Source organism: Hevea brasiliensis, chromosome 8 (assembly GCF_030052815.1).
Source record: "Hevea brasiliensis isolate MT/VB/25A 57/8 chromosome 8, ASM3005281v1, whole genome shotgun sequence".
Taxonomy (NCBI): Eukaryota; Viridiplantae; Streptophyta; class Magnoliopsida; order Malpighiales; family Euphorbiaceae; genus Hevea; species Hevea brasiliensis.
The window spans coordinates 15,825,395-15,852,209 of NC_079500.1; the positions used below are offsets into that span (position 1 = coordinate 15,825,395).

Here is a 26,815-nt window from a genome sequence, read left to right on the forward strand (position 1 = left end):
AATTTTTTTAATTATTTTTCAATTTAATTAATATATTTTTAATTAATTAATGAAAATATAAAAATAATATTTTTTCATACTTTCATTTTAATTACTGATATTAAATAATATTATTTTTATTATTTAATTTAATTAATTATAAAAAAATAAAAATAACATTTAATATTAAGCTTTCAACTTAATTTAGCTTCTGTACTTATTGGAAACGTTTAATTTAGCACATGTTCAACTTTTTATCCAGTTTAATCTTTTCAATATTTAAGATCAATTTAGCTCAAAACTTAAAATTTATGAGCTAAATTTCTTCATTTTTTGATTTAAATTAAAAAATTAAGAAATTCAATTTTTTATTTTTGGGACTAAATATTTTAATTTTTTTTATTTAAGTCCAAAAATTAAGAAGATTAATTTTTTTATTTTTTTTTATTTTGAGGCTAAATTGAACTTAAATTAAAATTTCTGAGATAAATTGGACAAAAATAAAAAAGAACTAAATTAAACTCTCCTAATAAGTACAAGGATGGAATTGAGCTTTAATCCATTAAAAATAGTGCGTATATATCAATCGGGCTAATTTAAACTTAAACAAAAAATATAATGATTAAATTAAATTAAAAATTAAAAATAAATTAAATTAAATATTTCTAAAAAATACATGGGACAAATTAAGCTTATTTCCATTAAAAACTCAAATGTCTTCCACATCCTCAAGCTAAGGGAACAACGAACAAGAAGTAGAAGGGAAGAATTTTTACTTTATTGTATGAAAAAAATAAAATAAAAATTATATAAAGGAGGAAAATGAAAAAAATATTTTTATTTTATTTATTATTTTTTATTATATTTTTAGCCAGAATTACCTATGCAACCAAATTAATTATTAATTAAAGTAATAAAAATTAACTATTTCAACAGCAAAATATAAAATACAAAAATCATATTCTTAATTATTAATAAATTTTACTATAAATTTAATGTCAGAATTATTAAATACATAATATTTATATTTAATATTTATACGGCACTTCAAGCAAGCCCAAGTTGACAGTTGGGCCGGACTGAAACAGATCCGAATGAATTTTCCATGGCCCGACATTCAGACCTAATTGAAAAATTTTTCCAACTTCGAGGCTTTCAAACAACGCCACCATTCGCTCCCATTTTCAGTTTTCTCAGATTGCGGCTCAACTCATGCATTGAATTCTCCAAATTATCCTCTCTTTCTCCATAAATTTACCACTTATAATCGCTTAAATCCACCATTCTTCGCTTCCCTATTTTGTAATTTCGTACGATATATAACCACTCGAGCAGTCGCTTACTCAATCTTCTGTTACTCTTATTTAATGCTAAGGTCTTTGTCTATTAGCCGTTCTCAGTCTTGGCTGGGAAAAATTGAGTTTCGGATTCACATTTCCAGGTAAATTGATTTTTATCTGGAAATTTATTTCTTTCTATCTTGATTTTGATTTTTGTTTTCAGATTTTGATTGAATTTGAAGGATTTTTTTTTTAATTTTCTGTTTGTGTTCTTTTATTGGGATTTGATTGTCAATAAGCTTGTTGAAATCGGAAATGGCACCTCCAATCTTGTCGCTGGTTCTTCCTTCGGAAACTGGTCGGGTTCTCAGCATTCAGTCTCACACAGTTCAGGTATTTGCTCTTTCTATCTAATTCAAGCTTTGATTTTTGGTGTCTTTCAATTTCTTTCCCATCCTGTTTGGTCCTGGAGATAAATGAACTGAGAGTTGACTTTTTATTTTTTATTTTTTTTTTGAAATTATTAGTTTTGCTTGGTAAGTTAATTATTTGTGAAAGTTTCTATTGAATCAAATGGAATTAAATGGATTATTTGGCTGTTTGCATTGATTGTGCATGATAATAAATTGCATATAACTATGTGTTATGTTTGGCTGTATTTTGTTGTGATTTAATGTAAAACAGTACCAGTTTAAGAAAATCAGTGAATGAAAATTTTCGTATTTGAGTGATGATAGAAAGTTTTAATTCAAGTACTTTTTACAGGAAAATGAGACAAGGGATTAAAATGGAAAAGGAAAAAAAATTAAGGGTGTAAATGTGGATTTATATTTCAGAATTGTCTTAACAATCTGTGCTTCAAATTGACAGTTGTGTTTAACCGATTTTATTAGATTTTCCTTTTGCAATAACTTTTGGTGGAGGCAAAAGCAACAAAGTTAAGTATTCCTCAGAGCAGTAAAGGCAGAATTATGCCACAATTTTTAATATTCTGTGCAGAGTGCGTAGTTGCGGATGTGATATTCTTTTGTATAGTCCCTTTCTGTCGTGTTTTTAAACTATGTCCGGTTTCCTGTTTTTGGCTTGGTGGTGGCTTAACCATTCTTCTTGCTTCCTATATAAGTGAAGTTGTAGTTCTTTTGTCCTTATTATGTTGGTGTGTTGTGCCGCAAATTCTGACCAAATTATTGTAAACCATAAATTGAAGAGAATAAAAATTAAATAAAGAAATGTCTCTCTCCAATGTCACTTTATATTTTCCTTGCTTTCACTCATCCTATTTTTGTGGATAATCGTGAGTTCTTAAATAAAAAATATATGGAGTTTCTCATCTGGATATGCACTCTGCAAAAGTAAACAATCTTAGAGAGTGGAAAAACCTCAGTGGGAGGATTGTGAACATAATGGTTAAGCTGGGGATTGGTTGCAATGATTTTGTTTCTTTCTAATTTATCCAAGTTCAAAAGTTGTGTTGATCTAGATATGTTATCAAGCAAAACCTACCTTGTGGAACCATTTGTACATTGTTCTTAATGGTTATAGTTTAATGGCTGGCATAATATTCACCCATTAGGGATGTTCCATCATTTATCTTAGCTGGTACATGTTATTTCGCTTTCCATAGTTAAAGGTGAATGACTGATTGAAATTAATTAAACGGCCTCCTCAATCCAATCCCAGTATCTTGATTTTAATATTGTATAGGTTGGTTAAGGTATCAAAATATGCTCAAAATTTAGTTTGTTTGGATTTAGATTATTTTGAAATGTTTAATTCAAACCTAATCAAAACCATGGCATATTTTTGTTCTATGAGGATGATACCCTATAGTCTCTTCCTTTTTGTAACCGGTCATTTCCTTGTTCTTTGTAGTTAATTCTTCTTTGATCAAACACTAAGTAAATAAATAACTAAAAATATTAGGAAGAAAGCATAAATGTTTCTTTTTTCAATGTTGAAGCTAGGCTAAATATGGATATATATTTTAAACTTTTGTGATTTAAAAAGGGAGATGCCGTAAATGCTTTAAAAAGTGACTGAAATTAGACTTAAAGTTTCATTTTTCTCCATAAGTAACCCCAATGCCTAACTGAAATTCTGATTTCATAATGCAAAAACCTTTTTTTTCAAATGCATTATTAGTCAATATAACTAACTTAGTGAAGATTTAGTCAATATAGCTAAGTGAATATGAATTCTTTATGAAAAAAATACATTCCTGGAATGCAAAACAAATAGGCTCTTATTAACTACAACATGAGATTTTAAATATGTTTTCTTTAAGGTCATTTACATCTTGGGCCTACATTAACTTTATATTAGCGTTTTGAAATTTCTCCTTCAGAGCAGACATAAGAGAAACTGTTTCTCTCATATTCTACATGTCATTGGTTCTCCATTCAAAGTAGTATTTTTAATTTTGTATAGTCCAGGCTATCTCAGTCAGCTCCATTAATATGATTCTAGATTGTCCATATAATCAATTTTTCTTTCAGGGATATGTTGGAAATAAATCAGCTGTCTTTCCCCTTCAAATACTGGGCTTTGATGTTGATCCAATCAATTCAGTACAATTCTCAAACCATACAGGCAAGCAGCTTATACTTCACTCAAACAGTCTCAGAACTCTGAAGCCTGATATATGGTGCGATGCCATCTGTCAATCTGTATAAGTTCAGGCATGCTTTCATGGCTAAAACATAACTTGGTTTATGTTTGATCAATCTGTAAATTGGGCAGGGTACCCGTCCTTTAAAGGCCAAGTTTTGAATGGACAACAACTATGGGATTTAATAGAAGGACTTGAAGCAAATGATTTGCTGTATTATACTCATTTGTTAACAGGTATACTGCCGCAATTGATCTATTTGTTTTTAGTTTATTAGGAGAATTCTCCTGTGCCATGATGTTTCTATGTCTCTCTCAGTGGGGTGCTTTTAATGTGAATTTGGGAAGAAAAAAGAGTTCATGACATTATAAATTTTAAAAGAAATGGATTTTTTTTAATGGCCATTTTGGCCAGCCATACACCTGTGATTTTGGATTTTACACCATATTTTGGAAAATCCTGGATCAACTTACCAACATCCTTTTATGTGTTGGCTGATTTATTATGTATCAGCCAATATTTGAAGCCGTTCAGTGGTAGGAGTATTTCTTGGTCTTTCAAGTATTCAAACATTTATTGAAACAACTAGTATAAAAATTTCTCTACAAAAAAAAAAAAAAAAACTAGTCTAAAAACGATGATTTTTTCACCTTTTGAAATTTACCTTACAAAGTTGATATACAAATAACTCTTTTTCTAAATAATTTTAGTGTTCTATGCATCCTGCATATTGTAAATATATTGTTTTCAGCCAATAGAGGTGAAAATATTCTATGGTTTGTCAAACATGGATTATATTTTCTTATTTCTTCTTTAATGGATCCATTTCTCTCACTCGTAATATAACATTCTTTTCATTTATATTCCAATATTGTGGTACTTTTCTGATATGAAGTCTGTTAGCTGATAGAAATATGGCAAACTTCATAAATAAATAGTAAACTGATTAGAATCTGATTGTTTCCTAAACAATAAAACAAAAAATTTGTAAATGAGATTGCTTGTTTTTTCCCTTTCCTTTTTCTATAAACAAATTCAAGACTCTTAGTTTGAGATGCAAATGCAAAGAATGTTGTTAGGCTCTTTTATTTATTGGTTTGATTTTGGCTGGCATTGTTGGCAAAAATGGGTATTTGAATTGTTGAAGTATGAGGATAATAACATGATTTATGTGGTACTGGGTTTGAGGAATGGGTTTCAGTCAATGTTATTGGCATTTTGGTATTGATTGATCATAGTTCGAGTAAACATGTTTTAGTTGTTATTGCTTTAAAAAATGATGATTGGATGTATGGAATGGTGTATTTATTTATTTATTTATTTTTTATTTCTTTTTGGTGAATATAAGTTCGTGATTTTAGATGAGTTGGAATTTGACTGTTTATTCATTTTAGTTTGATGTTGTTGACCATTGTTTCTGAAGCTGTAAATGAACTGATATTGATATTTTATATTTTGGGGCTTCAGACTGATGGCATTTATGGGTTAGCTAAGAAAGAAGGAGGCAGTGCTAGGTGGTGATGAGTTCAGATGTGGTAACAGTGCGGTTGGGATTTGTGGTTGATCATTATGATGTTGGTATAATGGAGTGGCGGTAGTGTGCAGTGTGAAAGAAGAAAATTGGAATGGGTGATGGTGGAGGGGGAGGAAGATGGCTGAATTAAGGTGTTGACTGTTGAGGCAGTGTAAGCAAGGAAGGAGATAGTTGTCAGGTGGAGGGAGGTTGTTGTTCATGGCTCTTAGAGAGAGAGAGAGAGAGAGAGAGAGAGAGAGAGAGAGAGAGAGAGAGTTTCTTTATATAGAGAAAATACTGTCAAGGATTGGTTATCTAGAAGTGGCTGGGCACAAAATCTCATAATAGTGACCAGCTAATCTTTTGATGTAAGCTCATACTGTGCAGGATTACAATTAACAGGTTGGGCAAAATTATTACAAACAATAAAGTTTAACATCACAATTGATAAAATTAATAGCAGTTGTCAAAATGGCAAATTTGGTTTAAGTTTTAATGGGTGAAATATAATGAAAGAACAAGGGGTACTACTCAATTACATAAGGAAATTATTTGCATTATAGAGATTCAGCAATACCTTAGAATTTACATCCTTCAAAAGCGTTCTCAAAATACTGTCCATTATACTTAAAATTCAGTTGACTTGCCTTTTAATAGTTATTATCAAGTTGACTTAAAAAAAATGTTAACAAGTTGTGATTTATTCAGTTTTTTGGTGAATAGCAGTTATTCAAGCTGCCCCCAAAAGACATGGTGGGATTGGGGTCTGAATATGGAAAAGTAGATTCAAGTTTTATTTTAGCTTTCATCCAATTTGGCTTCCTTTGCTGTTGGCACTTTCTGTATTGTTTAGTTGGGAACTTCCTAGTTCCATGTCAATGTGGCTTAGTTCTTGCTGTTGTATTTGCCAGGTTATATTGGTTCAGTTTCATTTTTGAATGCTGTATTGGAAGTTGTCAATAAGCTTCGCTCCATAAATCCAAAACTTACATATGGTAAGTAAATCATTGATGTTGGAAAAGTCTTTGCAATTTTACTTTTGCTTCTATCCCAGGAGGGGTAAAATGAAAATTTAGATTTTTTTGCTACCTGAATGTATTCGCAACTTAAATAAATCTTTTTTTTTAATCAATTGATGGACAGCTTGCTTATTTTATTTTTTGATAGTTTCCTGCTCTCCCTTGTATGTTGCAAAGATTTGAGTTTATAAACAAATGTCAAAGTATTAGTGTAAGAGAAATAATTATGATACAGAAAATGGAGAACTGATCAAAACAGAACTAGTTTTGTTCTTGGAACAATTTAAATTGTATGCAAGGTTCATGTTTTTGCTGATGCTGTTGATTGTTAGACTTGACATTGGATGCTGTCTTGAAGACTTGAATAGCTCAATCAGTAGAGCATAATTGTTGTTTTTAAGGATTGATCAAGGAATCATGGTTTCAGAGATGACGATTATTAAGTTTGTCCTGTCAAACATTGTAAGAGGAGTAAGGTGTCCTCAGTTTGCTTTTTACTTGTTCAAATTTCTTGATGTCTATTAAAATTAATGAACTCATTGTTTCCCAGAAATCAGTTCTAAAGTCAACTTTGAGGAGTTAAAGCTCTTAATTGCAGTGAAATTAAGGCCATAAGAATGACATTTGTTGTTTTATAACTATTATCTTTGTTGTACATGTAGAAACAGACTGTTGTTGCTTCACTAAGAAGTGCCTCTTTATCTTGTCTATTCATGAAAATTTTGCTACACTTGTCTAGTTTGTGATCCAGTAATGGGCGATGAGGGGAAACTTTATGTTCCACCGGAGCTAGTAGCTGTATATCGCGAGAAGGTGAGCTGGTCCAATTGTTAGATTTCTATTTTTGGTTGATTGGGCTCTGACTGAAATTCAAACACATAATCCAATTGTTAAATTTGGATATCAATGTTTATCATTTGCTTTGAAATTGATGTAAAAAATTTTAAACTCCTTTTACAACGTAATTTGACTCTCAAGGCATAACTTCATCAGTGATCAACATCAAAAACCAGGTTTGGTATTTGGATTGGACTTCTTGTTTGGATGCAAGTCATTTCATTTGATCTACATGTAAATCTGATTCATTACAAAACTACTTGATTCAAAGGTAAAATACCTTAATTTTAACTTGATGTCCTGACACAAGACGGAATTTATATTTTTAGGTTGTTCCAGCGGCTTCAATGTTGACTCCTAACCAGTTTGAAGCTGAACAGTTGACTGAGTTCAGGTATTTGCTGATATAACGGAAGTGAAGTGCTAAAACTTATCTCGTTAAGTATATGATCTTCATTTTTGTTATTTTTATTAATCTATATCTTTTTTCCTAATAAGTAGCTTTATTAATTAACTCAATCGTTAAGCAAAATCTGATTGCTTTTTCTTTTCCTTTTCTGATATTGTATTGAAGAAATTTGTGGAGCTGACAACAATGAATATAAAGTCCAATGGTTCAATAGGCAATAAATATTGAATGTGAAATGAAGTGATGTATGTATGCTTAGAAGTCATTTTAGAAGGTTGGCCCTGATCTTTTGCCTTTTCAAGGGAGTGAGAGGGGGAAACAGTGTTTGATTGCTTGTTGCCTGCACTATGAGGCAGTTATTGGACTACTAGTCTGGTTGCTCAATGGCATACGTTATTATCTATGAAATTATTGATGTGGCAAACATCAGTATTTTTGAAGGAGTTACATCATCTTTCTCCCTTCAAATCATCTCGGAAATTAGAACCAAGCTCAACAATTATGTTGCATTCAGTCCTGAATGAAAAGCTTTACTGCATATAATTTTTAGACACTGCATTTGATAAATTCAGAAGTAGTGCACAATACACATATTGAAGATTCTGCAGATTGAACTCTCTACTGCTGATATATATACTATGAGGCTGAAGCAAGATGCATAAGTTCATGTTAGTGATGTCTTCTTGCCAAGGATTTTGTCCTACTAGTTCATTCTCTCTCTTTCTCTCTCTCTCGCTTTTGTACAATATATAGTTAATTATTCTTTCCTTTCCCTTCTATAGGAGTTTCATCCCTTTCTCTTGTTCTCTTTGCTGTTTACCTACATTTTGTTATAAATGGGTGTGAGCTGATAAATATTTACTAACTCTTCATTTTGCCCAAGTTTCATTTTAATATCGCTATGAAACTTATAGCCATGATCATTTCAATTTCAAATATGTGTAATACAATAACAACAACTAAGCCTTAATTCCAAATTAGTTAGATTGGCTATATGGATTTCCTTTTTTCTATTTGAAACAAAATTCACATCAATATCCAATAATTGTAAATCTTTTGATATTTCTTCCCTCTACATCATTTTAGTTCTTCTTATTCTTTTCACCACCAACTTATCACACTTCCATATTGGTGCATTCAATGCTCTATATTGGACATGACCAAACCATCTTAATTGACCCTCTTTCTCATTTTATCTGTAATGTGTGCTATATACACTCTGTAGTGGATATATTCATCCCTTATCTTATTCATTATCATGTTACTAAACATTCATTCATGACATTTGAATCTCTGCTACATTCATCTTGTGGATATGATGTACACTTGTAGTTTATAAGCAAAATATTCAATTTCGCCTCTGTACTTATTGGAGAAGTTCAATTTAGCACATTTTCAACTCTTTATCCAAATTAACCTAGAAGTTTGAATTTAATCTCAATTTAGCCTGAATTTAATCTCAATTTAGCCTAAATTATAGGCTAAATTTCTTAATTTAAATAAAAAAAATTAAGTAATTCAATTGCTAAATTTTTGGGGGCTAAATTTCTTGATTGAAACCCAAAAATCAAGAATCTTAATTTCTTGATTTGGGCTAAATTCAGTTTAAATTGAAACTTCTTGGCTAATTTGGACAAAATGTTGAAATTGGACTAAATTGAATTTCTCAATAAGTACAGAGGTGAAATTGAGCTTTAAGTCATACTTTAAATGCCCAATATTCACTCACATACAATATATTTAGCTTGACCATATTTCTATCCTACAGAAGCATAGCACACGCATTGCACTCCCATGAGTTACATTTTCATATTTTATTCCATTCTTATGGATGATAAAACCTATCATATGCCTTCTTTAGGTCAATGGATACCATGTAGAGATCCCTTTTCCTCTCTCTATAAATTTTCATTAATCTTCTTAATGGAAAGATAGGCTCTATTGTAGGCTATGGCCAATAGATCTATGTCAAAGTAAGTAAAAACTATTAGGTGCTATATTTTGTTCTATTTTTTGCTTTTCATTCTAATAAATCTTCTTCCTTCTGACAATATTCTTATTATAGGATTGTGACCGAAAGAGATGGCCGTGAAGCTTGTAACATTCTTCATGCCGCTGGACCTTCAAAGGTTTTTGTGATATATTTTTATCTTGAACCTACTTTAAAGTTCTAGCATCTACCACATTTCAAAATTGCAGGCTTCTTATTTTGGGCTTGTTTTCTTGCTTGTGATTTCTTTATTGTTACTATTGGTTGTCTGGGTAACATGAAGCTTATAATTTGTCTCCTTGGATGTTTTTTGCATATTCATGGCATTGTGCAATGCTTAATTAGTTGATACTTACCTCATTGAAGATCACTTATTTTGTGGCCTCTCCATACTTTTTTTTCCCTGAAGGCAACAAGAAAATTCATTTATAAATTGCTTCTCGCTTTACAAAATTGAATTTTATAGCAAACCTCTACCTTAATCTGTATCCACTTCTCTTAATTATTTTGATGAGAAACTTGCCTATGAACAACATTTTCTAATCTCAAAGCAAGAAGAATAACCTTTGATGAATTTCAGGTTGTAATTACAAGCATCAATATAGATGGCAATCTTCTACTTATTGGCAGTCATCAAAAGGAAAAGGTAGGCTAACTGTATTTCCTCTTTGGGGTTCAATTTCATTACTTCAGAGTCTAAGCTGGTGCCACCATCACTGCATCTGACACCAACATATGCTGTTTTGTGGATGCTATTTGTTGGTGTTATTTTATGCAAAATTTCATTAGCTTGTTTTTGAATTTGACTTTTGTTCGCCAAAGTGCTTGATTGGGTGTATCCATGCCCTGTTTAGCTGATAGACTGAAAAAAAAAAGTAATGTAAATATTTTTATAAATATCATATCTAATTACAGTCTAATTTTAAGAATCTGAAAGGAAAAGCAGTTCTATCCTTGACCCTCGTTGCCTCTGCCTTCTTGAATAAAATTTCAAGGCATCCCTAATGATAGCCTAGGAGTGTTCAAGAAGCTTTTGATACATTCTCAGATGTGAAATTACTTCTGCTCAGTGATTTTCTTAATAATCACACTTCTTTCTATGAGTTGAATGCTTAATCAATTATTCAGTTTGCTACCTTGTATTTGACATCAATCCATGTGTGCACAAGGTTACCTTGATTCTTGGACATTTCAGTGCTTAGCTTCTATCCAATGCGCTAATTTGTATCACTAAGTTAGATAATAGATAGTGTATTATGTTTGTCTAACAGCCATTATCTCGTTCAATGGCAAGAGTTTTGGGTTTGCAGGTTCCAGACCAAACTGTCATTTCATGCAAAAATTTTGAGTGTTTAATTTTTTGATATGTTGACTAGTTAATATCCTTTATGCCTGTGCGCCGCCGCCCCCCCTCTCTTTAAGCTTTTTTTCTTCTTTTTTTTTTTCTAAAAAAAAACTTTGTTTGCATAATTTTTAGATTTATTTATTGATGTCATTATTTCTTCTGAATAGTATAGTTGTTCAAAAGGCAGATACGGTTTCTGTTTATTTATATTCTTCATGTCCATTTTTATGATAGGGCCAATCTGCTGAGCAATTCAAGATTGTGATACCCAAAATCCCCGCATATTTTACGGTATGCAAATTTTCCTTTTGGATCCATTAATTGGTGGAATTTGTTTTGCTTTTTGGTGTGGTTGGAAAAGAAATCTAAATAGTTTTGCGTAGCATGAAGGTTCTGATTGTCATTTTCTTTATCTTGCCCTCTCTTTGAATATGGTTGTTTCCAATCATTCATTTTTCTATTATCATTATATTTTGGAGTATCAATCATCGTGAAGTAGGCTTTTAAAATTTTTATTGCTCTTCAGCATAGATATGTAGGAATACCAATGAGATCAAGATGCGTTATTGCTTTCTTGTTTGCTAGTTTCATGAAGGCTGACATTCCATGAGGTGTATATTTGTTTCCCACATTATACTGATGGAACGTACGGGTATTCAAAAGAGCATCATACAAAGTTAAGTATTCTATTCATGCTTACTAGAACATTTGTATCAGTTCAAAGATGATGAAATGGAGGACTCTGTTCCATTCCTTGAAACATAATAAATGCAGAGGATTTCATTATGGAACCTTAGTATCTCATTGAAGTTAAATATGCGAGGTAATTCATTTGGAGAATATGACCTTGAACAATGGAAATGCTAAGAAGAGGTAATAGACTGTCCAGCTGTGGGTCAGTTCAGATTGGATTGTTTTAATTCATATTTCAACCTCCCTTGACTTTTGAGGTAACTAAATGCAAGGAAAAAACAAAGAAGAGTAGTCAGATCAGATGTGGATCTGGGGTCACAAAAAAAGAAAAAAAAATGTGGCCAGTAAGATCAAAGTGCAGAACTACTATTCTGAGTCTTATGGGCTGGCATGAGTTCTGCCACTCAAACCATGTACTATTCAGGCCTTCTCTGTGTTCAAGCGTTATATGATAGACTCTCAAGCAACATACTTAACAGCCCCTGCTGTTGAATGCTCTAAATTACCAAGTTTATCTTCTTTATTTTGACCACTTCTTGATGGCTCCATAGCAAAATTCAAAGCTTTTTATTCAATTAAGGCTCTGTTCGGCAATAACTTTTAAGGTAGTATTTAGTGTTTTGAATATTTCTTATTTATACTATTTGATGACATAGTGTTTATACTAGCGTTTAGAGATTGAGGGAGTGGTTCATGAAATGTTACCTTTCTTAGCTTTTAGAGGTTGAGGGAGTGTTTTGATTAGGATTAAAAAGATTATATCACTATTTTTACATTTAACAGCTATTTTTATCGAATATTTCTGCTTTAAATTACTCTATAAATAACTAATATCTAATAGCTACTAGAATAGCTTGCAGTTATTAGAACAGCTAATATTGCCAAACAGACCCTAAGTTTAAAGATGAAGAAAAGCCAACGGCTGCAATTCCTATGTCTAAACACATGGTAAAAACAGCCTCAATTTTATAGTGGCTTTTTTGTAACTCCTTATTTAAGGATATCATTTTTTTTTTCATAGTTGTTCTAATAGTTGTTTTACTTGCATTCTTATGTTGTCAGAATTATTAAAATTTTGAGATATTTTGGGTTAACTTCAACATCCTCCTAAGATATGGTGTAATATGAACTCTTATCCTCCCATTTCTTAAAATAGGCTTCTTTCTATGTCCAGCAAAAAAATTGACACTTTTGTTTTTTCCAAGGACACTGTATTGGATTCATTTTTGGGCTATTTGGCATAAAATGTTCAATTTTTGAACACCTTAGGGACTTGAGTCAGTGTCTTTCCTTGAAAAATGCACGACAATAATGCATTATACATAAATACAAGGGGATTTCTGTATTTAGGGAGAAATTTGTCTACACTAGGTGTATGCATAAGTGATAGGTCATAGGACATTGTTGTGTTTAATCCTATTATTTTTAATCATAGGAATTTCTGATACGATGTAAGAATTCCGTATTTTGTCAGGATACTGTTTCTGTTCGCTCTCTGATTCTAAAACATCTTATTTCCTATTGGAAGAATGCCATTTTTCTTATTTTTAGCTCTTAGCATGACAAAGTTTACTTGACATGACTTTAAAGAAAAATTCTTGTGTATTCCATTTTTGTCAACTCAACTCAACTCAACTAAGCCTTTATCCCAAAAATTTGGGGTCGGCTATATGGATTCGCTTTTTCCACTCTGAACGATTTTGGGTTAAATCCTCAGAAATGTGTAATGCTTCTAAGTCATGTTGTACTACTCTCCTCCAAGTCAATTTAGGTCTACCCCTTTTTTTCTTTCTATCCTCTAGCCTAATGTGCTCTACTTGTCTAACTGGAGCCTCCGTATGTCTACGCTTCACATGACCAAACCACCTCAATCTCCCTTCTCTCAACTTATCTTCAATTGGCACCACTCCTACCTTTTCTCTAATACTTTCATTACGGACTTTATCTAGTCTAGTATGGCCACTCATCCACCTTAACATTCTCATCTCTGCAACTCTTATCTTAGATGCATACGACTCTTTGCCCAACACTCACTACCATATAGCATAGCCATCGTATGGTCAGACGGTAAAATTTTCCTTTTAATTTATTGGGAATCTTACGATCACATAAAACTCCCGTGGCACGTCTCCACTTCAACCATCCGGCTTTAATCCTATGACTAACATCCTCCTCACATCCCCATCTACTTGAAGGATCGAGCCTAGATATTTAAAGTGATTACTTTGGGACAGTGCCACTCCATTCAAACTAACTCCTTCCCTATCACCGCTTGGCCTTCACTGAACTTGCAATGCATGTATTCTGTCTTCGTTCTACTTAACTTAAAACCCTTTGACTCTAGAGTACTTCTCCAAAGTTCTAGCTTCCTATTGACTCCTTCTCGTGTCTCATCTATCAGAACAATATCATCGGCAAACATCATGCACCAAGGAATACTCTCTTGTATATGTTTCTTCATCTAAAACTAATGTAAAAGGTAAGGGCTTATGGCTGATCCTTGGTGTAATCCAATTGAGATCGGAAAATCTCTTGTGTCCCCTCCCACAATAGTAGTTGCTCCTTCATACATATCTTTCAATACTTGTATGTACCTAATAGATACCCTCTTTTGTTCTAATGCATTCCATAAGATCTCTCTTGGAACACTATCATAAGCCTTCTCCAAAACAATAAAAACCATGTGTAGATCTTTCTTCCCATCTCTATATTTCTTCATCAAGCTTCTAATGAGAAAGATCGCTTCCATAGTTGAACGACCAGGCATGAAACCAAATTGATTGAGAGAGATAGAAGTATCATGACGTAGTCGATGCTCCACAACTCTCTCCCACAACTTCATAGTATGGCTCATGAGTTTAATTCCTATAATTTGAGCAACTCAGTATGTCTCCTTATTTTTAAAAATAGGTACTAAAATACTCTTCCTCCATTCATCAGGCATTTTCTTTGAGCTTAGAATCTTATTAAATAATTTAGTTAACCATGCCACTCCCATATCTCCCAAATACTTCCACACTTCAATTGGTATTTCATCGGGTCCACAGGCTTTACCTACTTTCATTCTCTTAAGTGCTTCCTTTACTTCTAAAGATCTAATCCTTCTAGTATAATTTACATTCTTTTCTATTGTTCTATAATCTATATTCACGCTATTTCCATTTTGACTATTATTAAAGAGATCATTAAAATAATTTCTCCATCTTTCTTTAATGTCCTCATCTTTCACCAACACTTTTCCTTCTTTATCCTTAATGCACCTAACTTGATTGAGATCTTGACATTTCCTTTCTCTACTCCTTGCTAATCTATAAATATCTTTCTCCCTTCTTTAGTTCCAAGTTTCTCATATAACTGCTCAAAGGCTCTTGCTTGGCTAATCGCCTTTTTGCCTCTTTCTTTGCTATCTTGTACTGTTCATATGCCTCATTATTATCACATTTAGGTAATTTCTTATACCATTCCCTTTTTCTCTTCACCGCCTTTTGTACTTCCTCGTTCCACCACCATCTCTCTTTTGAGGGTGGTCCATGTCCCTTAGACTCTCCAAGTACTTTTCTAGCTACTTCTCTAATCTTTGATGCCATCTGTATCCACATATCATTGGCCTTCATATCTAACTTCCATACTTCGGACTCAAGAAGATCATTTTGAACTTCACTTGCTTTACTCCTTTGAACTCCCACCACTTTGTTCGAGCTACACTATTTCTTCTGACCTTACTTGAATTGTTCCTAAACTTGACATCCAAGACCACCAACCTATGTTGACTTGTTAAAGCCTCTCCTGGAATGACCTTGCAATCCTTGCATAGAGCTCTATTTGTCTTTCTGGTTAAGAGGAAGTCGATTTGGCTTCTATGTTGCCCACTTTTGAAAGTCACTAAATGTGACTCTCTTTTTATAAAGTAGGTATTTGCTAGTATTAGGTCATATGCCATAGCAAAATCCAGGATGCTTTTTTCCTCCTCATTACTGCCAAAACCAAAACCTCCATGAACATTCTCATAACCTTGCCTATCACTTCCTACATGTCCATTCAAATCTCCACCAATGAAAACATTCTCTTCATTCGGTATGCTTTGCATTAAATCATCCATATCTTCCCAAAACCTTTGTTTACTCTCACTGTCTAGTCCTATTTGTGGGGCATAAGCACTAACTATATTTATTGTTTCTCCATCTAGTACTAGCTTTACTAGTATAATTCTATCTCCTAGTCTTTTCACAGCTACTACTGCGTCTTTCAATGTCCTGTCTATGATTATACCCACTCCGTTTTTGTTTCTCTCCTTTCCGGTAAACCACAATTTGTACCTTGAATTACCCACTTCCTTACTTTTCTCTCCTACCCATTTAGTCTCCTGAATGCAAGCAATATTCACCCTTCTCCTTTCCAAGGTATCCACAAGCTCCATTAATTTTCCTGTAAGTGATCCAACATTCCAAGTACCAACCCTGATCCTCTTCCTATCCTGCTCCTTCCTAATTGGTCTCCTTCTATAATATCTTCTATTATTTTCTATGTCTATCTTGTGTTCTGTTCCACTATTTGTTCTATTATCTGTCCTATGGACTAACTTCTTTACCCACACCCATCCATGATGTGGGAACCCTTGCTCACTTAACACCACACCCGGCGCCGCATGGCGTCGCTGTGAACGCCCTACACCCTTGCATATTTATCACTACACCCGGGCTCCGATGTAGCGCGTCGTTAGTAGAGGACGCCCCAACGTTTATATCATTTGAATCCATATCATAGGGTGTGACGAAATTTTTACGCTGGTTGTCACCTACCGCAAGTATTCCATTTTTGTCATGTAATTTAATTCTCACACTCAAAATCAAATAGTGAAAAGAAAAAAAAAAAAAAAAAAAGAAAAGTAGAAGAGCATTTTCCTTCCTAACATTAACTTATCATGATATAAGTGATTCATTGAGGACATGCATATACCGTTTTTGTATGTTGGATTGGACCATAAGCCATTTTTTTGCTTTTATTGAAAATAACTTCTTTTTCCCCTTCTCATGAGAATAACAAATTAGTGTTTTTGTAAAAAATACTCCCTCCATCTCATTTTAAGTGTTTTTAAGGTTTTTGCATAAGAATTGAGGAAATGATCGGATCATTTTTATAAAAAAAAAAAATACTAATAATTGACTTAAGTACTTATATTTAATTAAGATAGAGAAAAGTGATAAGGAAGAGATAAATGCATTGGAGGTAACAATAGATAAGAGTAAAGTTGGAAAAAAAATAATTAATGTTTCCTTAATTTTCTAAAAAAGCAAATAAAGTGGGACAATTTTTTTTTTTTTTTTTAAACATCACTTGAAATGAGACGGAGGGAGTATGTATAATTTCAATCAAGGTGTACCAGCCAAAAGAGCCCAAGCAAACGAGGAGAAGAAAGAAGGGGAAGGAGAGAAAGGGGTGGGGATGTACTTGGACAGAGAAGAGTGACAGATGTTTGATATTTTTTCAAAAAAAAGAAAAAAATTGAAAGACAAATGGGGAAGGGATGGCACAAGATGGAGAGGGAATATAGATCAACTGCTTGATTTTGCATCATAATTGTGAATTTGTGATTAATATGAATAATACTCTTGATGTTCCAAGTCTTAAACTCTATGGATTTCATTATTAGTGGTACCATGCATTGTCTAAGATGCCTATTGATGTACATCACATAACATGCTTGTAGGGAACTGGAGATCTGATGACTGCACTTCTGCTTGGATGGAGTAATGTATTGTATCAACACTGTATTTCAATTTAAGTTTATTCTGAGACATTCATCTCTGTAATATTTATTTCTTATAACATATTCTTTTCCTACCATCCAGAAACATCCTGACAACCTTGACAGGGCAGCAGAACTTGCCGTATCAAGTTTACAGGTATTTCTTTTTCTGAGTTTCTCTAAAATTTATAGAAGAATAGTTACAAAGATAAAAAGTCTTCCATTGTCTGTTGCATATTACAAAATTGCTGTAAGAAAATAATAGGATCTTTTGACCAGGAAATGCTGACCAATTTTCCTATGCAATGCAAGCCAAATAGCAAAACACGTCGAAAATATTTTTTAGGAAAATGTGTTCTCGAACAAAATGGAGCCTATATTGCTAGTTTTATATTGTGATATATATATATATATTCAAAAATGGTCATCATTGTTAGATGTCTACCGATATTTGCAGGCTCTTCTGCAGAGCACGGTGAATGACTACAGAAGAGCTGGTTATGATCCCCAATCAAGTAGTTTGGAGATCAGGTTAATCCAAAGTCAGGATGACATTCGCAATCCTCAAGTTAGATACAAAGCTGAGCAATATCAATAAATGGGTATAGTGTATTAGGTTTATCAACTGTTGAATGTTTGCAAACTGTAGCTTTTTATTTTTGGCTAAAATGGTACATTGCTCATGTAATTCCTGACCGATTTGTTTGCAAACAATTTTGCAATTCCTTTTGCTGTTACGTTTTCTTCTCAATCTCATTCTAGACAGGAATTCCTCAAAGGCCTATAATGTTTCAATGTTTTTGTCAATTTCTGACGCTTATTTCTAATCACCATTTTTTGACATAGTTTAAGCAGACATACTTGTAGTCTTACAATATGAGACTTTAAAGCAAGAAATATTCTACTGAAGTTTCTTTCCTTCGTGAAACTTAGTAAATGACATGTAGCCTTCTTTTTTAAGTTATTTAAATATGGGCTCATACACAAGACTTTACCTTTACCATCTTAGAGATAACTCTAATTAAATATTAATAGATAAATTTATTTAATGGATATTAATGAATTTATGAATAATGTTGGACCTTATAATTCCATTCCAAAAATCAAAATCTAAACATATTGATTTGATTAGTAGTTTTAATAAGCAAATAATCATTTTTATAGTACAAGTAGTTAAAATTTAAGAGAATCCCCAAATGCCCAACATTTCAAATACTTGATTCAACGAATTGGTAAAATTCTTCAACATAAAGAAGCAATTGTAGCTTAACGTAAATGTTATTTATTCTGTTCAAACTGTTGGCATAGGACATTGGTAAAAATGGTTTGAATTGTACCCTTCCTTCTCTTGTTATAGGTAACTAAACATTAGAGGGTTGTCTCTGACTGGCCTCACTACAAAAATATCCATTTTCAAATTCTAAATATTGGGTAATGGGTTCGTATCCCTGCCCAGTGTTTTGAAATCTTAGATTGGTTAACAAATGAATTAGCTTATTGATTCATTGATCTTATCAGTTGAATGAAATTAGTGACGATGTTGGTTCATTAATATGATTGCTTCTATCAATTTGATTGAAACTTGAAAAGTGCTTTATTGAATAAAATTAATACATTTTTTTTTGAATAAATTGATTATAATCATTTGGAAAGTAAAAATTTTAAATATTAAAACTATTTTTTTTAGAAATCACAATTATTAAGTCAAAAAAACCAATTTTTTTATAATTGAGCTCTAATTTAATTTTATTTTATTTTATTTTTAATTATTAATAGTTAGTCCTATTTATTAGTCAACCCTTATAAATTCGTTAATCCAATTTTCAAATTTGTAATTGCCTAATTTTATGGGAACGGAGAGAATATAATTTCACTAGATTTATAAAAAGTGTTCAAGGAATAAAGGAAAATGCATAATTCAAGAAAGCAACTCATTGAAACAATGTTTTGGAAAATGCATCCTTATAAGCAGCTTGGATGCTCATGAAAATTTCAATTTTTAGTTTTGTAGCTCATACTTCTGCTGTAAATAAATATTTAGTTTTGTAGTTTTTTTTGGAATTTTTTAATTTAAATTATCAATAATAATGGAATATTAATTCGGATTTAGTATCCAATAAAATTGAATGGCAAAAAATAATCTATATAATAATCGATGGAGACTGAGGGAGTATTTGGTTTGATTTATAAGTCAATTAAATCTATTTATAAGTAAAAAATTATAAGTAATTTATTGTTCAATTTGACTCGTAAGTTAAAAAAAAATAACTACTTAAAATAAGTTAGAAATTATAAGTAAAGTATCATTATTTATAACTTATTTACTTATTTTAAAATTACTCTTTAACTAAGTAAAAGATTATATTATTTTAATAATTTTTAAAATATCAACATTATCATCATTTTAATAATCACAATATTCAATTACATGTCTTTCTTAAATTTTTGACAAATTAAATTACTTTTAAATATCTTTTAATTAAATACTTAAACTATTTTAAAATTATTTTCAAATAATTTTATTAAATAATTAATTAATTATTTTTAAATTAATTTATAAATTAAAATATATATTTTAATTCAAAAGTTAAATAGTAAGTAATTAAACTAAACACTCTTATTCTTATATCTGTTTGGATGTCTTTATTTCACTAGTTGTTTATTTTATTTATTTCTTTCATTTTTGAAATTTTCTTCGCTCTCATTTATTCATTATTTATTTGATTAATTTAAAGGTAATCAGCATTAATGATTGTGCTAATGTGCTTTATGATCTGATATCAACTGTAAAACACAATTAAGAGGATAATCCTCTCACCAAATTAAGCTAAGATTTCCTACTATGTTACAAATTGGATTTTGCCCTTTAAGTGGGATTATGACTAAACAAATCACATTTGCTAATGCTTCATTATTTTTAATTCAATAAAAGTTTAATGAGTTGGAATAACAATTATAGATTATATAATAAAAGATAATTATCTAATTATACTCCTAATTAATTTTCTTTAATATTTGTGAAATCCATAAATTCATTAAAATACAAGTAAAGTTGATAAGGGCACAACTTGATTATAAAATATTTAAAAAAATCAACACAAAATAAAGTAAGATCTTACTTGCTTTGCACTCTAAGATATTAAATTTGTGTATTTCCATGGAGCAATATTAGAGAGGTTAACCATCGACTATATTAACCTCGTGATTAAATATTATCAACTTTAGTTGAACTACTCACACCAGTATAATAATTAAATATTATTTACTTAGAAGTGCATTGAGAGGAGGTAGTAGGTCATCCAATGGTTTATCTCATTAGGTACCATCTAGGATTCCGTTGTAGGTCCCTTTCTATAAGAGTTATATTAAATCGAGAACATCAACTAGTGATCTGGACGTCAGATCAAAGGGGATTATGATCGTTATATCTAAAGAGCTCTTATTTATTTTTTTTCAAAAAAAACATAATAGAGATGTTAAACCCTATGAAATGGATGAAACCAAGGCATTAGCAGAACATAAAACCGCCATCAACAGAAACCATGTGTTTGATAAGAAGACAGAGAGGCCAATGAGTAATGGCCAACTGAGATGGAGATGGCTGGTTGTTGGTGTTTGAGCTGGCGGGTTAATGCTGCTTTGTCTCTTGCATTGGCTTCTTTCCTCTAAAAGCTGGAAGGGGACTTTGCCGCCATAACTGCAGGCTGTGTTTTTGGCCCATTCTCACTGCTCTACCTTTCTTGGGCCCTTGTTGTAGGGCCCAATTTCTACCCCCGGCCAGGTTTCACATGTACACAATCTTTAATATGCTGCTCCTGCAGTGCAGGAAATTTGGTGAAGATGCTGGGTCCCATTTCAACCCTTTTGCTTACAACCTGGAGTTGGGCTCCACCTTGACCAATTTTTAATTTTTATACAAAAATCATCCATCCCAGCCACAAAAATTTCGTGGGCTCCATTTTAGCCACAATTGTATAAAGGTAAATAAATTTTAAGAGTCATGCTTAAATTTTAGAGATTATAATAAAATTATATTTAAATTTAATATAATAATTTTTTTTTAATTTTTAATAATTTATTTATAAGTAATAAAATTTAGAGTAACAATAATATAGATAATTAGTATTATTTTTTAGAGATAAAGTTCTTTTTAATAAGGTGTTGTATATTTAATGTGTTATTATCTCATATGGTTGATATTTTTTCATTATTGATTTGTGAAGAAAATTATAACTAATTCTATTACTGTCATATAGAAGCGAAATAATTATTCACGTCATTATCACTCTAAATTATATAAATTAACTATTGATAATTAAAAATATTTTACTATATAAAATTTTAAAATTTAAAAAATTTTATGTAATATTTTTAAATTTTAAAGATAATTTTATTATAACTTATAAAATTGAGAACTACCATTAAAATTTATCTAGAAGAGACGTGACAATGATGTATATTGTAGCTGAAAATAATTGAGCATGATTGTTGGGCTAAGTTGAATTATAAGAAGAAGCCAAAAAATAATGATCAAAGTTTTAATAATGAAAAATGTGGGATGTAACCATACACAAAGAAAAAGGTGCTTGAGAGAAAAGCACCTCATCGGCTGTGATTGGCCATTAAATATTTGATTCATTTTCTTTTATAAATTATTTCATTTAGCCCTGCAAATAGGCCCTTTCCCCAGCCCCTACTCTCATCTCATGCGACCACAACTGAACGACGTGTTGTTTCCGTACAGTCTCATAGGTTATTACTGATGTGACGTGTCTGTGGGCCCGCACCACCCAATCCAATACATGCTCCCCATAGATCCTCCTTTACAGCTGGACAGCTCTGATTCCTTTCTCCTCTCTGTCTCCCACCACTTATCATTTCCTTACGTGTCATCGACCCGTCATGCCCACCTCATCACTTTTATTTTCCATTTCTATCCCTCACCCAGTTGCCCTACCCCTTCCCCTTTTCTCATTTTTCCTAAGGATATTTTCGGTAACTCAAATTATTTCTACGGATTTCATTCACGAGTACCAACACGGACAACACACACGTAAAGTAGCCAACTGACCCTAGTTCTTGTCGGAAACGTGGCCTCGTATCACTGGTTCCATGTTAGGGACACCAACAACGTCCACCAGTAAGTAACTAACAGATAATAAATGGAATTTGACAAGGGCATTTTCAACAGAGAAACACTAAAAAAAAGATGAATTGCCTTAGATCTCCTGTGTGGCCCATTCATTTTCCTTCATGGATGATTGATGAGAATAATTGAAACATCATAATGGTCTTTTACACTTTGATCCAAAAGTCTATTAATAACAATAATAATAATAATAATAATAATAATAATAATTAATCTTATACTAATTTTAATTACCGACAAAATCCCTCTTCACTAGGACTATCCAAAACCATCTGTTCATATTATAATCAACGCATAAAAAATAAAAAGATTGGGCTCTACTGCTCTCTCTAACCCGATATAAAATTAGAGAGACCTTGTGGTGGTTCTTATCTACTGTCGCTGTACATCTGCCGCAGAGGATCGGGACCGCTTGGCTAGCGGCTCAGCTTCGGCTTGGCTAATGGAGTTGGGAAGCTCCGAACGCGTGTCACAACTCCCGCAAGCAGCTGCATCAAGGACGCCAACTGGGCTCGGAGGAGCTGTTGGTGGCACAACTGATGGGTACTTTGGCCGAGCTGATGGACACGTGTCTATCAGATACTCCAGCATTAGTTGGTGACAGCTTCTCACCGTTTCCTTTTCCCAAAAAATAAAAAGGGCCAAAAGCAAAGGCATTTTACTACACAGATTTCAATACTTCTCAAATCTTTGAAACTCTTGTAAAAATTAAATATTTATAATAAAATCCAACAAAAAAAAAAATTATGGGTCCCACAACAGAATTTAAAAAGATACATACTTTGCTTATTCTCTCGTGAAATAACTGTACATCAGTCGTTGGCGTTTCAAAACTCTCGCCGACGGCACCTAACACAGCCGCTGCTGCTATTGTCGACGGTGTGAAACCTAAGAAATCAATCACTGAAAAAAAAAAAAACCCAAAAATAATTAGCTCCATATAAATTGAAAACCTGAAACGAGCATAGGTCTGAGTTTTGAAGGAGAATCCGAATTACCACGGATAGTGCTTAGAATGAGATCCGAAGAAGCCATGAAGACTCGATTGAAGCTGTCGAGTTTTGTGGAGGAACAAGGAAGCTTGGAGATGAAATAATGGAGATAGTCAAAAGCAGTAACGGAGCGTAGCCTCCAATTAAGACTGGCCATGACATACAGCTCCATTCTTTGGATGGTTTTGGGTTCAAAAATGAATCCGGGTTCAAGTATCTCAAGGTCCAATAATGGTGGCACATGGACCTCCTCCATTTTGGCAGCTAAAGACAAGCACGCCACTGAGAGAAGTTGAAACGGCCATCCATTTGCCTGTTCGTCATGAAAAAAGGCTTCAAAAAGTTAAAAATAAAATAAAAAAATAATGTGGGGTAACAGGGACAGTTGCACTTTCTCGAAAAATCTAACATTTTACTGTAAAAGTTGAAATATTTAATGACATTTTCTAGGAAGTGGAGTTTTCCAGGAAAATCTAGAAATTTCTAGGGAAAATTAAATTCTGTAAAGAAAACAAAGAAGGAATTGGCAGTGTTTATTTACCGGAAGAGAATGAGAAGAAAGAAAGCGGTCGAAATAGTTGACGGAGAGTAGCACCGTTATTGGCCTGAATTGATAATATGCATGCACCTGCATTATACCTTCATTAACATCACTACCCCAATCCAAAATCAAATGTACATATACTCATATCTGTGTAGATAAAGACCTTAAGGATCCAATTGATGGAGTCTTGGCGAGCGGTGGTGTCAATGGAGCAGTCACGGCAGCGATGGAGATAATCACTTAAAGGCATGAAGTGGGGCTCAGAGTCAATGAGTCGGTTGACGATATTTTCATCGTAAGGCGGAGAATAACCAGAGAATGAAGGAGATTGAAGGCAATCAGAGATCCAGGAGTCAGCATCGAATTGAACAACCTCATTGGCGTCCTCGTCGCAGTACAAGCTATTAACCGCAGAGGAAGAATCGTCCAGTGACATGGTTGAAATGAGAGTAGCAAGCATTCAGTGACAGGTTTATGGAGAGGACTGCATTGATGATGGCAGCGGTGGTTGTGTAACGGCGGATGAAATTGTATGGTTCGGTCATGGCTTGGCTATGCATAAATAAGCAACCTGAACAAATAAATAAAATAATCAAAACCACTCATGTCGAAATGGGTTGCACACAATAGCATAGCAACATTTGATAGTGCAATCTCAACATTTACATTGTAACAGAACTTTGCAGCTAGCTCAAAGGCTTTTGCTCCACCTGGAACAGCATGTATATTGATCTTTGAAACTTTTGAATCTTTTCCTTCCAACAACAGTTTTCAAATTCTTCAACTCCAAGATACAAGAGGGAACTGCAAAGTAATTTGAAACTTTATAAAGTTCCCAGTAATTATTTTCTGTACAGGAGATCAAAACTCAATCATGAGAAGATTCAATTGATTTCTTTAAGTTACAGAGTCTCTCATGACAAATGGTGAAGCTATTTGTTTGGAATCCTAATCCAGCTAGCATGCAGAGATACATGAACTAGATTTTCCTCACCTTGTGAAGTGCAAAGCTTGATGCTCCAATTTCAACTGTAAGATCACTAGAAACGTCAAAGATCAACCTGCAAGACGTAGAATGATTGAAGCGGAACTGCAAAGGGATAAGAAAATTCCAAAATAAAATAGAAATAATTCAAAACAAAGTCAAGGACACTGGTGAAGCAATATTACAAAGAATGTCAATAAACAAAGTCGATGAATTATATACTTTCAGAATTTTGACCATCACAATCAGTTTCGCCAAATAAAGATACAGCAGCAGGAAGATAAAATTCAAGATATACAAAACTGAATTACTTTAGCTAGCAATGTGCATGCAAGAATACCTTGACAATATCAGAAGTTGTTGCATTTGCATTGTTTTATCGTGAAAGAAATTGAAGAATATTACATCTTTCCCATTATAACGTAGAAACAATTGAAAAAAAAAAATATCAATACTGCAGCCATCAATTGAATGCCAATAATACTCTGGAGAATTAAAAACATTAATCCAAGCAAATCTTGCTCTCATAAAGCAATTCGTTTCATCCTGCCACTACTAAAATTTTGTTCACAACTCGTATAACATGAATATGCTTTTTGGAGTTCTGGCCTCCACAATAATGACTTTAGTTCATCATGGAAGCAAGGTTCATCTGTTGGGTATCATTAAAAATCTGGATCTCTTATTACCTTATTTTCTTCCTGTTTCTTTTTGTGTTTCTCTAGCATTACACTTTCTTTTAATAGATATTTATATCTTTCATAGTTTATTAAAAACTTTATTTTAAAATCAATTAACCCTATAGCTATAATTGTTAATTGCTAATAAACTTAAAAGTGCAAACCATTGAGAAAGTGAAAATCCTTAACAGTCCATGTGAGACTAAGCATCAATCTAAGTACAAAAACAACCAGGATATTCATCAATTCTCCAGTGAGCAAGACAAAATGGAATAAAGAAACTAAGGAAACATAGTCAAATAAAAGCACCAGAGCAAAATAAAAAAAATCATTGAATTCAAAACTAAGAGCAGAGCAAAATAAAATAAAACAGAACATTAAAAGCTTTCTTACATTAAAGAAAACAACTTGATTACACAGATCCACAAAGCACAACAAGCAAAAGAAAATTGAGGGAAAGGAACTAACCTCGTGATTGAATGAAGGAGAATGGCTTTTCACTATAAATTTGAGGGATTTGCTCACTGTAAATCTCTAGTTTGTGCACAAATTTTTTCCTGATTCAACAACTTGAAAAGAGAGTGAGAGAGAGAAAGAAAGGAGAAATGCAAGGCAGAGGAATAACAAAAACAAAGAGAGAGAAAATTATAGGAAACCTGAGAGAGGAAAAGGATACAGAACCCATACCAGTAGGAACGCTTTTGGGTTAAATTTCTTGCAGTGATGGGTGCTCTGGGTATAACATGTTTAAGCTCTTCTCTTTCTCTCTCTTTGATTATTTTATTATTAATATTAATTTTCTCTATCTAGCTTAGCCCTGGTTGTCTTTTTTAGAGGAGGGTGAGGTGGGGTGAGGGCCGATTGAGGGCTGTTGATTGTCCACGCGGGCATATTAGGGGTGCAATTTTGTTTTGACCAATAGTAAAAGAGGAATCTTTTGAATAATGCAGTTTACTTTTAACTTGCTTGTTCAAGTACAAGTTGAGACATGAAAATCTCTCCTAAGCTCCAATAAATCTTCATTTTCATCAATTTTTGTCTATTCA

The 26,815-nt window shown here is 32.6% G+C and overlaps 2 protein-coding genes across 4 annotated transcripts; one reads left to right on the forward strand and one right to left on the reverse strand.

The window, feature by feature from the left end:
• Positions 1-1,159: 1,159 nt before the first annotated feature.
• On the forward strand, positions 1,160-18,226 carry LOC110645380 (pyridoxal kinase). Of its 3 annotated transcripts, none has more exons than XM_058151387.1 (13): positions 1,160-1,420; positions 1,559-1,652; positions 3,755-3,848; positions 3,999-4,103; positions 6,292-6,375; positions 7,151-7,212; positions 7,566-7,630; positions 9,711-9,774; positions 10,216-10,281; positions 11,215-11,271; positions 17,381-17,425; positions 17,523-17,576; positions 17,877-18,226. In XM_058151387.1, the coding sequence occupies exons 1-13, from the start codon at positions 1,347-1,349 to the stop codon at positions 18,015-18,017; spliced, it is 1,005 nt and encodes a 334-aa protein (XP_058007370.1). In that variant the 5' UTR covers positions 1,160-1,346; the 3' UTR covers positions 18,018-18,226. The 3 variants fall into 3 exon arrangements, with proteins under 3 accessions (XP_058007370.1, XP_021654212.2, XP_021654211.2); XM_021798519.2 differs by having other exon boundaries at positions 1,163-1,420; positions 7,139-7,212; XM_021798520.2 differs by lacking the exon at positions 6,292-6,375 and having other exon boundaries at positions 7,139-7,212.
• A 4,394-nt stretch (positions 18,227-22,620) lies between these two features.
• LOC110645383 (cyclin-D1-1) lies at positions 22,621-26,450 on the reverse strand. The gene is made up of 8 exons (XM_058151389.1): positions 26,238-26,450; positions 25,099-25,194; positions 24,771-24,908; positions 24,268-24,675; positions 24,102-24,188; positions 23,567-23,873; positions 23,350-23,471; positions 22,621-23,186 (listed from the first exon to the last, which is right to left on the reverse strand). Exons 4-8 carry the CDS (start codon positions 24,562-24,564, stop codon positions 22,941-22,943), a joined length of 1,059 nt encoding a protein of 352 aa, XP_058007372.1. The 5' UTR covers positions 24,565-24,675; positions 24,771-24,908; positions 25,099-25,194; positions 26,238-26,450; the 3' UTR covers positions 22,621-22,940.
• Between the last annotated feature and the right edge of the window lie 365 nt (positions 26,451-26,815).

Bases quoted from the DNA above. Each gene is read 5' to 3' on its own strand.
- LOC110645380 (XM_021798519.2), top strand. From the start codon at position 1,347: ATGCTAAGGTCTTTGTCTATTAGCCGTTCTCAGTCTTGGCTGGGAAAA. The intron at 7,631-9,710 runs GTATTTGCTGAT...TTCTTATTATAG, and splicing joins GAACAGTTGACTGAGTTCAG to GATTGTGACCGAAAGAGATG. The intron at 17,577-17,876 runs GTATTTCTTTTT...CGATATTTGCAG, and splicing joins TTGCCGTATCAAGTTTACAG to GCTCTTCTGCAGAGCACGGT.
- LOC110645383 (XM_058151389.1), bottom strand. From the start codon at position 24,564: ATGCTTGCTACTCTCATTTCAACCATGTCACTGGACGATTCTTCCTCT. The intron at 24,189-24,267 runs GTCTTTATCTAC...GGTATAATGCAG, and splicing joins CCATCAATTGGATCCTTAAG to GTGCATGCATATTATCAATT. The intron at 23,472-23,566 runs GTAATTCGGATT...TTTTTTTTTCAG, and splicing joins CATTCTAAGCACTATCCGTG to TGATTGATTTCTTAGGTTTC.